General features: G+C 45.1%; 1 protein-coding gene across 6 annotated transcripts in view; it reads right to left on the bottom strand.

Annotated features, from left to right (window-relative positions):
• The window catches only part of actn1 (actinin, alpha 1), a 260,652-nt gene that overhangs the window by 41,338 nt on the left and 206,007 nt on the right, over nt 1–13,307 (bottom strand). For all 6 annotated transcript variants that reach the window (XM_063051909.1, XM_063051926.1, XM_063051944.1 and 3 more), the window contains exons 10-12: nt 11,063–11,293; nt 5,722–5,869; nt 3,515–3,665 (exon numbers count right to left, since the gene is read on the bottom strand). In XM_063051909.1, the coding sequence (XP_062907979.1) occupies nt 3,515–3,665; nt 5,722–5,869; nt 11,063–11,293 (530 nt within the window). The remainder of the gene's footprint in view (nt 1–3,514; nt 3,666–5,721; nt 5,870–11,062; nt 11,294–13,307) is intronic.

Genomic DNA, 13,307 nt, shown 5'->3' with positions numbered 1-13,307 from the left:
AACTTAAAGAGGGGTAACTTTGAAGTTATGAGACGTGAATTAGCTAAGATAGACTGGCAAATGACACTTAAAGGATTGACGGTGGATATGCAATGGCAAGCATTTAAAGGTTGCATGGATGAACTACAACAATTGTTCATCCCAGTTTGGCAAAAGAATAAATCAAGGAAGGTAGTGCACCCGTGGCTGACAAGAGAAATTAGGGATAGTATCAATTCCAAAGAAGAAGCATACAAATTAGCCAGAGAAAGTGGCTCACCTGAGGACTGGGAGAAATTCAGAGTTCAGCAGAGGAGGACAAAGGGCTTAATTAGGAAGGGGAAAAAAGATTATGAGAGAAAACTGGCAGGGAACATAAAAACTGACTGTGAAAGCTTTTATAGATATGTAAAAAGGAAAAGACTGGTAAAGACAAATGTAGGTCCCCTACAGACAGAAACAGGTGAATTGATTATGGAGAGCAAGGACATGGCAGACCAATTGAATAATTACTTTGGTTCTGTCTTCACTAAGGAGGACATAAATAATCTTCCAGAAATAGTAGGGGACAGAGGGTCCAGTGAGATGGAGGAACTGAGCGAAATACATGTTAGTAGGGAAGTGGTGTTAGGTAAATTGAAGGGATTGAAGGCAGATAAATCCCCAGGGCCAGATGGTCTGCATCCTAGAGTGCTTAAGGAAGTAGCCTAAGAAATAGTGGATGCATTAGTGATAATTTTTCAAAACTCGTTAGATTCTGGACTAGTTCCTGAGGATTGGAGGGTGGCTAATGTAACCCCACTTTTTAAAAAAGGAGGGAGAGAGAAACCGGGGAATTATAGACCGGTTAGCCTAACGTCGGTGGTGGGGAAACTGCTGGAGTCAGTTATCAAAGATGTGATAACAGCACATTTGGAAAGTGGTGAAATCATCGGACAAAGTCAGCATGGATTTGTGAAAGGAAAATCATGTCTGACGAATCTCTTAGAATTTTTTGAGGATGTAACTAGTAGAGTGGATAGGGGAGAACCAGTGGATGTGGTATATTTGGATTTTCAAAAGGCTTTTGACAAGGTCCCACACAGGAGATTAGTGTGCAAACTTAAAGCACACGGTATTGGGGGTAAGGTATTGATGTGGATGGAGAATTGGTTAGCAGACAAGAAGCAAAGAGTGGGAATAAACGGGACCTTTTCAGAATGGCAGGTGGTGACTAGTGGGGTACCGCAAGGCTCAGTGCTGGGACCCCAGTTGTTTACAATATATATTAATGACTTGGATGAGGGAATTAAATGCAGCATCTCCAAGTTTGCGGATGACACGAAGCTGGGTGGCAGTGTTAGCTGTGAGGAGGATGCTAAGAGGATACAGGGTGACTTGGATAGGTTGGGTGAGTGGGCAAATTCATGGCAGATGCAATTTAATGTGGATAAATGTGAAGTTATCCACTTTGGTGGCAAAAATAGGAAAACAGATTATTATCTGAATGGTGGCCGATTAGGAAAAGGGGAGGTGCAACGAGACCTGGGTGTCATTATACACCAGTCATTGAAAGTGGGCATGCAGGTACAGCAGGCGGTGAAAAAGGCGAATGGTATGCTGGCATTTATAGCGAGAGGATTCGAGTACAGGAGCAGGGAGGTACTACTGCAATTGTACAAGGCCTTGGTGAGACCGCACCTGGAGTATTGTGTGCAGTTTTGGTCCCCTAATCTGAGGAAAGACATTCTTGCCATAGAGGGAGTACAAAGAAGGTTCACCAGATTGATTCCTGGGATGGCAGGACTTTCATATGAAGAAAGACTGGATGAACTGGGCTTGTACTCGTTGGAATTTAGAAGATTGAGGGGGGATCTGATTGAAACATATAAAATCCTAAAGGGATTGGACAGGCTAGATGCAGGAAGATTGTTCCCGATGTTGGGGAAGTCCAGAACGAGGGGTCACAGTTTGAGGATAAAGGGGAAGCCTTTTAGGACCGAGATTAGGAAAAACTTCTTCACACAGAGAGTGGTGAATCTGTGGAATTCTCTGCCACAGGAAACAGTTGAGGCCAGTTCATTGGCTATATTTAAGAGGGAGTTAGATATGGCCCTTGTGGCTACGGGGATCAGGGGGTATGGAGGGAAGGCTGGGGTGGGGTTCTGAGTTGGATGATCAGCCATGATCATAATAAATGGCGGTGCAGGCTCGAAGGGCTGAATGGCCTACTCCTGCACCTATTTTCTATGTTTTTCTATGTTTCTATCTCATTCCCAAGTGGGTCACAATAAATGCTCAATATATAAAACAAGCCATTTTTTGTCAGAGGGCAAAAAACAGGAATGACTCGTTGTCTATGAACTCAAAGCCTCCCCATAACTAGAATCTTATCTGGAGCATTAACCGAGCCTCAAGTAATTCAGGTAAATATCTTAGCTCTGCTCAGCTTGCACTGTACTGCAGGGCTGTAAAGATACCAATAAAAGGCATCTAAGCCCCCATGTCTGATTAACCCATAAAATGCACATCATCAACAAAATGAGGCAATGCGATCTCATTTTGGACTTTGTGAGAGAGGGAAAAGGAGGCAATCAGGCAACATCACGCTGGTGATGTCCTTTTCCTGAGTTCTTGGCTCCATTCTTCCAGCTGTGAAGTTTGCACAGCTGGATTCGAAAACTGCACCTTTCAATTTTCTGAAGTGGAACAATAAGGATTTTACTCCCATTCGTAGAGTCGTTCTCCTCCTCAGCAACATCCATCTGTCACCCTACAGGCGAACCCCCTTAGCTGGCCACCGAGAGGTTTTCAGACAGAGGGCTCTCTCCAAATATGATGGCGTTAAATTGGTCTTTAGTACTTCCACAAACATCATTTACGCAATGGACAGCGTTACTATCACAAAAGATACAGTAATGTGTTTGAGAAAAAAGCCATCAGTCAAACTGAGTTCAAGGCAGCTTGCTGGGACTTAGGATTTGTTTGTGTGCTATCTCCCGCTGGGCAGATTCAATTCCATTTCTTTCTCTAATTTCTCCTTCAGATATTGTGTGCATGAAGTTTGTGGAAGCTTTGGAAACAATACAGAAGAGGCTTACTGCCTGGATTAGAAGGTCTGGGCTATAAGGAGAAGTTGGGCAAACTGTACCACTTTCCCTGGAGCTCTGGAGGCTGAGGGGAGATAGGATATATCTTATAGAATTATGACAGGCACAGAGAAAATAGACAGTCTGAATTGTTTTCCCAGGGTAGAAATATCAAATACTGGTAAAGTGCATTTGAGGTGAAAGTTGGAAAGTTGAAAGAAGATGTGCAAGGCATTTTTTTTTTTAAAAACACAGACTGGCAGGTGCCTGGGATGCACTGTGAGGGAGCAGGCACGTAAGCAGCATTTTAGAGGCTTTTAGACAGACATGAGCATGCAGTGAATGGACTGATATGGATCGTGTACAGACTGAGTTTAAATCAGCATTGTAATCAGCATGGGGAGTGTGGGCTGAAGGGCCTGGTCTTGTGCTATGTTCTAAAATGAGAGTTTTTTTGAAGCACGTACTTCAGCTCCTGGGCAATTGCAGCAATCTGTTCAACGCGGTCCTGATGAGCTGCCAGGTCACTCTCGAAGGCCTCATGCTTTTTCAGTATAGCCTTGACTTCTGACAGGGTGGCGGTCTCAAAATCCTTGGCCATCAGCATTTCCTCCTTCCCTGAAACAGTGAGGTGGACACAGAAAAGAGTGGTCAGAAAAGGTAATCGTCCCATTTAGGAAAGTTGGATCGGCATTGTGGATTGGGAGTTAACAATAACAACAATCAGCTCCACTTCTCTACTCCTCTACTGATGGCCAAAAGGGGTCTGTCTGACATTGTAGTGGTCAGGTGGCATAGTTAGCAGCCAGGTTTCATCGAGCTTGAATCTTGCTATGTTAGCTGGAGAACCTTCATCAAAACACTTGTCCCTCCAAACCTAGGTAAGGAGGCCAAAGTACCCTACCTGCTCTCTTCTCTTAAGAGAGCTAGCTAGATTGTGTTCATCTCTGGTTGTTAGGTATCAGCATTAATCCTTATCCCCCAGTCCAGTTTCATGCTCCAAGGAGCACAGTGTCGTGGGAGGTCCATGTCTATCATTCAGGAACAAGATGTTCAAAGCTTGAGGTGTGTGCCTCACTGGTGGAGCGCCTTTGTTCTGATTATAAAACCAGGCCTGTCCTGTGAGCAAGGAATGGAGACAGAATAACAACTGCACAAAAACCAAACTGTTGGGGGTCAATCACCTCAGGCTCTCATACGCTTCAGGGTAACCAAAGCAAGAGCGGTTTGTAGGAAGCCCTGGGAATAGCTTACTGTCCCGGGAAATTAAGTGAGCCTGTTCTCTTATCCAGTCACCCCACATTTCTGTCACAAGAGATTCTGCAGGTGCTGGAGATCTTGAGCAACACACACAAAATGCTGGAGGAATTTAACAGGTCAGGCAGCATCATCGGTGGAGGGAAATAAAGTCTATATTATAAGCCGAAACCCTTCATCAGGACTCATGTAAAGAATGGCCAGTTTTAAAATTAAATCCTAGCTTTGTTTTGTTCTGGACTGTCCAATCAGAGGAAAAAATTACTGGAACCCAGGAATCGAACCAAGTAGCCCGATTTTGTCATTTAAACACCCAAAATAGATTACACCTTGACTTCCTAAAAATGTGCTCCATTGACATAAGCTGGTTTCATGATTATCCTCTTCACCCTGAAAGTACTTTGAACTATACCTCCTCCAAAGTTGAAAGCTCCTTCCAGAGCTACAATGACCAGAATATGAAGACATTTCTGCAAACAGGAACTGATCAATCAGCTATTCCTTCTAGCAGCCTCCCACAAGGTAGATCAGTGACTAACAAATCAAAAGGCAAGGGTTGTGAACTTTTCAGGAGAAGCTAATAATTTGCAGTGATATATTTCAGTTGTGCTGACTGCACTTGGATGCAATGCCGGACACTCCAAGAGTCATTTGGCAACAAATTGAAATAGTGCCTGTAAAGAGTATTGCAATTAAAATGCAAATATGAAAAGTAATTTTTTTCCTGTTAATAACCTTGTCATGTGGTAAACAGGTCAGGGAGGGGACATAATGAGGGAAGACTATATTGAAGATTTATATCCCATCCTCTGCCCCCAAGTTCTACGACAATCCAAAATCAAGTGCAGATTAGTTAAGAAACATTAACTGAGAACTTGGACCTATTTGTGCTAATTATGCATACAATTTGTTTTGTGTAAATGAGATTGTGCCATTTTCATTCCCGGTCAATTAATGCCTCTTTATGATGTCAATCACAAAGCTAACAAGGTCATAGGTCACACTTCCTTGTTATCCCTCAATGAAACCAGGAGGATGTTGCAGTATAACCATATAACAATTACAGCATGGAAACAGGCCATCTCGGCCCTTCTAGTCCATGCCAAACACTTACCCTATCCTCCCACCGACCTGCACTCAGCATGTTTGGGAATGAGGTGCCAATCAAAGGCTCTACACCATTACATGCCTATTTTAGCTCCTGAATCTCTTTGCCAACACAATCACCCCAATGTTAATGAAGCTTTGCCCAAATTGTCAATATTTTTTCTTATTGTGATGTTATAATAGATGAGACTAACTGCTATGCTTTAGTGCACCAAAGGAACATGTACACCCACGTCCATTCAATTAAATTAGCAGATCCACACATTTGGACTTCATGCCTCTTTGCAGCTCTCAATATTGAAATAATTACCATTGCTCCAGGCCTCGTGGATTGCCGCTTTCTGCCTGAACTTTTCAGCCAGGTGGTCCAGTCGCTCCAGCCTCCTGATCTCATTCAGCAGCCATTCCTCGTATCCTTTCTCAGCTTGCTCCAGTGAGCCCCAGGCATTATTTATATCCTGCAATTACCAAGAACCACAATTAGCTTGCACTCATATTCATCCTATTTTATCTACATCAACCCACTTCCAGAAGGACAAAATCGTGAGGGGCTTAGAGAGGTTGGATGGTCACAGCCTGTTGCCCAGTGTAGAAGAATCCAAAACAAGAGAGCACAGACCTAAGCTGAGATACGGAAGATTTAAAGGGACCATGAGGGGTAGCTTTCCTTCATAGAGGGTGGTGGGTATATGGAGAGAACTGCCCGAGGAGGTGGAAGAGAGGATGACAATTATGACATTTAGTAGATGCTTTGACAGCTTCATGGATAGGAAAGGTTAAAAGGGACAGGGGCCAAACTCAGGCAAATGAGACGAGCGCAGTTAGGCATTTTGGTTGGCATGGACGGAACACCAATTGTTTCCTTTATATCATGGTTCAATGTCTGAGTTTGATAGATTTATAATAATCAGAATGGATACAGGGAGATGAGTCACAGGCTACACGTGACCTTAATGAATGAAAGAACACGTTAAACAGCCTACTGCTATGCTTTGTTCTTATATCCAGAGAATATTTCCAGATTTTGAATGGATTGCAAAAAAATACAAAATCATTTGGACAACACACACAAAATGCTGGAGAAACTCAGCAGACCAGGCAGCGTCTATGGAAAAAAGAGTACAGTCGTTGTTTCGGGTCCAGTCCCTTCTGCAGGACCGGACACTCTGACAGTGTCTGTGTTGCTTGTAAGCAGAATATATAAAAAGAGCTTGAATACAAGGGTGTACACAACTAGAGACTTTTCTATTAGTTAATTGATGCTAGCCTGTAAACACCTAGTCTACTCTGTTCACAGGTCCTCCCCAGCTTACAAACACCTGACTTACTGTATGTGCAGCCTGTACGTATGAATGAGCTTTTGGGAGACCGTGGGAAGGAGTTGCTGGCTTCTACCACCTTCTGCCACATGGCAGAACAACTTAAGCTACAATCAGTTCACAGAAAGAGAACCTCGCCATAATGTGGGGAGGACCTGTACTGAGGTCTGAAGGTGAACATTTGCTGGCCACCAGAACTTAGCTTTGATGGGCTCACTCTGACAATGCAGAAAATAGCAGTTACAATGAAGTATTACTCCAATTAAACAAAGCAAACAAGAGCAACCAAAATTATTTCTCGCTTTGTGTTTGAAGAATGTTAATCTGGAAAAACAATGTTGAATTTAAAAGAGATGCTGCCGGCCTGCTGCGTTTACCAGCAACTTTGATGTGTGTTGCTTGAATTTAAACTTTCTCTCCTACGTTTCCTGACCTTTCAAAAGAGCATCTTGCTCTGAGACCAGGTCAGTGTCAGTTTGAAGCAGACTATTTAATCATGGGTCGAGGTAAGAGAAGGGAAGTGAAGAACACACAGGGCAACTCTTCCATTTTGTATTTCCTTCTCCTTTTGTTGTGGTTTGATGCCTGGTCTCCCCTTCCTCATTAGGGTTTTATATTGGGCAAGGGAGCTTGGTGCAGCTACTTGCTTATGGAGATTGACGTGTCACACATTACCTGGATTGTGGAAAGTCAAGAAAGGATAGGGGGGGGCAGTGGGTGTTGGTGAAGCCTTTTAGCCTGGACAATCTATCTGCTGCTGCTGCATCCTTACTAGCACCAACGGTGGCATTTCTGTAGAGTAGGGCTTGCTGTCCTATGATTGATGTTCAAATGTTAAATACTTATTTGTTAAGACTAATGATATGTAGGTGGCACTGGATCACACCATGAAATATACCATTAGGGTAGCTGGAGCTCTTTTCCAAGCCCCTCTCCCTGTCTGTCCTTTTCTGTTCCCTGTTAAACTTTCTCCCCTTTTCCCAGAGCAAGGCTCCACCGACACCAGGTATCGTCATCCATGAAACAATCTCAACAATGTAAGTTGAATGATGACTTAGATTCTTAAGTCTTTTCCATCAGGTGATGGCTGACCTGTGACTTAACTGCATACCAGCCTCGGCATCACATCCATCAATTCCTTTGATACAAAAATATAGCAAAAGTATTTAAAATTAATAATTGACCAGTCTTCAGTCTTGGAAGTGAGTTCCAAGTTCCTAAGGCTCTGTTTGGACACGTTTCCCAACATCACTACTAAAGGCTTGGTTTTAACTTGTATAGCACACACACCCACCAATCCTAGAGTCTAACAACAGTTTCAGTCTACCCTAACAGTTCTTTCACTGAGTTGAAAACTTTAATTAAATCAATGCTGAAGTTTCTAAGTACCAAGGAATACAACACCAGCTTGTGTTGTCCCTGACTGAAGCAAACCCTGGCCTCGCCCATACTTACAGCTGCACAATCTCTCAGCAGGTGTACGGGATGGAAACCAGCAGCGGCATCCCACACTCATTTGACCCTCTGCAAGGCAGATTGTAGCACATCACAGTGCAGTTATTGCAGACAACTAAACCTAGGCCACCCCTGACTTAAAACTCCGAGATACTCATCCAGTAAACACCTAGGAAGAAAGCTAAAAAGAGATATATTGTAAATTACTGCATCAACGCATTTTAGCACTTAAAAACTAAGTATTATGACCAAAATTCAAATAGCTGCAACAATGGATTATGTTTTCATGCCCTCCAGTGTGGATGTTTATTCACATTTCACGTCTCTACAATTCTCACATTAGAACATACCATAGTACAATATAGGCCCGTTGGCCCATGATGTTGTGCCAACATTTTAACCTACTCCAGGATCAATCTAACCCTTCTCTCCCATACAGTCCTCCATTTTTCATTCATCTATGTGCTTGTCTCAGAGTGTCTTAAATGTTCCTAATGTATTTGCCTCTACCACCACCCCCGGCAGTGCATTCCACACACTTACTATTCTCTGTGTAAAATAACTACTTCTGACATCCCTCCTGCACTTCCTTCCAATTATCCTCTCACAATAGCCAGTGCTGCCCTGGGAAAAAAAAATACTGGCTGTCCACCCTATCTATGCCCCGTCATCTTGTACATCTCTCATCACCTCTTATCCTCCTTTCCCCCAAAGAGTAAAGCACTAGCTCGCTCGACCTTTTCTCGTAAAACATGCTTTCTAATCCAGGCAGTATTCTGGTAAATCTCTTGTGCATTCTCTCTAAAGTTTCCACATCCATCTTATAAAGAGGTGACCAGAACTGAACACAATACTCCAAGTGTGGTCTGAATAGGGTTTTATAGAGGTGCAACATTACCTCACAGCTCTTGAACTCAATCCCCTGACTAATGAAGGCCACCACACAATACACTTTCTTAACCACTCTATCAACTTATGTCTCGACTTTGAGGGATCTTTGGAAGTGAATCCCAGAATCCCTTTGTTTCTCCACACTATTCCTGCCATCAACGTTGTAGTTGGCCTTCAAGTTCAACCTTCCAAAGTGTATCATTTCACACTTCTTCTGACTGAACTCTACCTGCCTCTTCTCAGCCCAGTCCTGTCAATGTCCTCTTGTAACCTACGACAACCTTCTGCACTATCAACACCACCACCGAACTTCGTGTCATCTGTAAACTTACTAACCTACCCTTCCACTTCCTAATGCAAGTCATTTATAACTATCACAAACGGCAGGGGTCCCAGAACATATTCCAACACGAGTCACGAACCTCGAGGCAGACCATGCTCTATCCATTATCACCTCAACTTTTGTGGGTTAGCCAGTTCCGAATCCACACAGCCAATTTTCCCAGGATCCCATGACTTCTGACTATCTGAATGAGCTTACCATGTGGAGCCTTGTCGAGCACCTTCCCAAAATCTGTATACACTTACATCCACCACTCTACCTTCTTCAAATTTATTTTGTCACTTCCCTGAAGAAGTCAGTCAGATTTGTGAGGCCTGACCTGCCCCTCACAGAGCCGCACTGACTATACTCAATCAGATCCAGCTTCTCCAAATGCTCATAAATCCTGTCTCCAAGAATCCTCTTGAATATCTTGTCAATCACTGATGTAACACTCACTGGTCTAATTCCCAGGATAATTCCTACTACCTTTCGACTGCACATTTCAGGGTTAAAACCTACAGCAATAACACAACATCTGCGGCTACTTCCAATTATTAAGTGAAAGAAATGGCTTTTGAAATGCATTGGGAAGGAAAATCATAGAGAGTACAATCGTACTGGGTACCTTTAGCCATCAGGAAGATCTGAGGCAAAATATGAAATGGAATCCAGATTATGATTGAAAGTCATAAAAACACTGATGACAAATATCATAAAGAAAACTAGATTATATATTGATCTGCTGCATAAGTAAGACATTTCATTTCTAAAGGAGTATTCACAATGCTCTCGACACTATCTACTACAGATGGTCCTCAGTGAAATAAAATTTGTACGTTGGTTCATCCACAGATCCTTTCATGCAAAATGAGAGTTATTGTAGTGTGAAACCAAACTTTACATCCATGGGATAAGTTCAGGAAGCCTTCACATACCTTCCTCACTGCCAACAACCCTCTGCCTGGGTACCCTCACTGCCAACAACCCACTGCCAGGCTACCCTCACTGCCAACAACCCACTGCCAGGGTACCCTCACTGCCTACAGGATCTGGGCTCTTAAGATCTAACAACAGCTGACATCAGGCTTCAAGGCCCATCCAAAGCAAGGACCCACTGGGGTCAGGACCTTATCCAGAAACAGGATATCCAGGGACCAGAAACATTGACACCGCATCAGGGTGCAGTTAAATCTTTTGGACATATATCCAGACCCAGGTGTTCTGTCAATAGGCACAGATCCGGCAAGGCACGGTGAATGGGACGGTGAGGTTGCAGTGACGAGCTGCGTACCCAGAGAGGCAACAAAGGGAGCAGTGTAGAGATGGGTGATGGAACAGTGAGAACAAATGACTTTGTATCTTTAAATGAGGTTACAAAGGCCAGCGTTCTGTTGTATGGGGTTGACCCGGTTGCTTGTGAGTGATTCTCAATGGTGACTTGATCTGTGAATCAAGATTCATAACTTGCAGCTGTACAATTAACATCACAATTACGATAAAATCTGGACCAAATACAGACCGAATAAAGTCTGCGTTACAAAAAAACTGGTAAATAAGTGAGAAACTGATGGGAAAAGAAAATGTAAAAGCTCAGGGCCTGTGTGAAGTAGTTACATTGGAATTGCTCTCTCAGGATAGGACTAAAAAGAAGGGACACGTACCGACACCATCTTCCCTTCAGATGGCATGAAGGCTGGTCTGTTGCTGAGTCTTAGCTTGGTCTGCAGTGTGTTGAAGTTGATCTCCAGCTGGCACTTCTCCTGCACCTTGGGTGGCTTGTGGAGCCGGCGGTAATCCCGGAAATCCTCCAGCTTCTGCTGCATGGCTTGCATGGTGTTCTCTGGGGAGCGGTTTTCCAGCCAGGGGATAGTGCGCCGGATCCACTCCAGGAGCTGCAATGCAACTACTATGTCAGCACCTCAGGCAAGCAAGGCTCCACTTCGCCTGCCCCCACATCCCCGCTCCGCTTTACCACCCCATCCCCCCTCCCCTTTACCACCCCATCCCATCCCATCCCCCCTTTACCACCCCATCCCCCCTCCCCTCTACCACCCCATCCCATCCCCCCTTTCCCACCCCATCCCCCCTTTCCCACCCCATCCCCCCTCCCCTCTACCACCCCATCCCCCCTCCCTTTTACCACCCCATCCCATCCCCCCTTTACCACCCCATCCCCCTCCCCTTTACTCCCCCATCCCCCTCCCCTTTACTCCCCAATCCCCCTCCCCTTTACTCCCTCACCCCCCTCTCCTTTACTCCCTCATCCCCCTCCCCTTTACTTCCCCATCTCCCCTCCCCTTTACCACCCCAACCCATCCCCTTTACCACCCCATCTCATCCCCCCTCCCCTTTACTCCCCATCCCCCTCCACTTTACTCCCTCATCCCCCCTCCCCTTTACTTCCCCATCTCCCTTCACCACCCCATCCCATCCCCCCTTCACCACCCCATCCCCCTCCCCTTACCACCCCATCCCTCTCCCCTTTACTCCCCCATCCCCGTCCCCTTTACTCCCCAAACCCCCTCCCCTTTACTCACCCATCCCCCTCCCCTTCCTCACCCCCCTCCCCTTTACTCCCTCATCCCCTGCCCTTTACTTCGCCATCCCCCCTTTACCACCCCAACCCATCCCCTTGCTCTTTATCACCCCATCTCCCCTCCCCTTTACCACCCCAACCCACCCCCGCTTTACCACCCCATCTCATCCCCCCTCCCCTTTACTCCCCATCCCCCTCCACTTTACTCCCTCATCCTTCCTCCCCTTTACTTCCCCCTCCCTTTACCACCCCATCCCATCCCCCTTCACCACCCCATCCCCCCTGCCCTTTACCACCCCATCTCACCCCCCCTTTATCACCCCATCCCCCCTCCCCTTCACCACCCCATCCCCCTCCCCTTTACCACCCCACCCCCTCCCCTTTACCATCCCATCCCCCTCCCCTTTACCATCCCATCCCCCTTCCCCTTTACCACCCCATCCCCCTCCCCTTCACCTGCCCCCACATACCCCCCTTTACCACCCCATTGTCAAAGAGATTGTGGTAAGGCCATTGTCAAAGAGACTCCCCATAATCTCTTTGACCTCCTGCTGTCAGGCAGAAGATACCACAGCATAAGAACCAGAACTGTCAGGCAGGTAACAGCTCCTTCTCAGTCAGACTTCTTAACGTCTTGCTGCCAACCAGCAAACATGTATTGTACACCTATCTGAATATCCTGCCACCTACACCTTCCCCTATTCCCCAACTCATGGACACACCCTCATCCTGCACCGGTCACTTGTCATCTCTCATTGCTGCTGTTTCACATATTTTTACGACTGCTTGCACTATTATAATAGTGCCAGTAACATCTGACAGGTGTCAGATCTCTCAGTGGGAGAGCATTTTGGAGATAGTGATCATAATTCTGTCTCCTTTACAATAACATTGGAGAGAGATAGGAACAGACAAGTTAAAAAAGTGTTTAATTGGAGTAAGGGGAATTTTGAGGTTATCAGGCAGGAAATTGGAGGCTTAAATTGGAAACAGATGTTCTCAGGGAAAAGTACAGAAGAAATGTAGCAAATATTCAGGGGATATTTGTGTGGAGTTCTGTACAGGTACATTCCAATGAGTCGGGGAAGTTATGGTAGGGTACAGGAACCGTGGTGTACAAAGGCTGTTCTAAATCTAGTCAAGAAGAAAAGCTTACAGAAGGTTCAGAGAGCTAGGTAATGTTAGAGATCTAGAAGATTATAAGGCTAATAGGAAGGAGCTTAAGAAAGAAATTAAGAGAGCCATGTAGAATGCCTTGGAGGGGGCCATGAGAAGGCCTTGCTGGGCAGGATTAAGGAAAACTCCAAGGCATTCTACAAGTATGTGAAGAACAAGAGGATAAGACGTGAAAGAATAGGACCTATCAAGTG

This window comes from Mobula hypostoma, chromosome 1, assembly GCF_963921235.1.
Source record: "Mobula hypostoma chromosome 1, sMobHyp1.1, whole genome shotgun sequence".
Classification (NCBI taxonomy): domain Eukaryota; kingdom Metazoa; phylum Chordata; class Chondrichthyes; order Myliobatiformes; family Myliobatidae; genus Mobula; species Mobula hypostoma.
The sequence above is the reverse complement of the archived record's forward strand: the minus strand, read 5'-3'. Positions and strand labels throughout refer to the sequence as shown.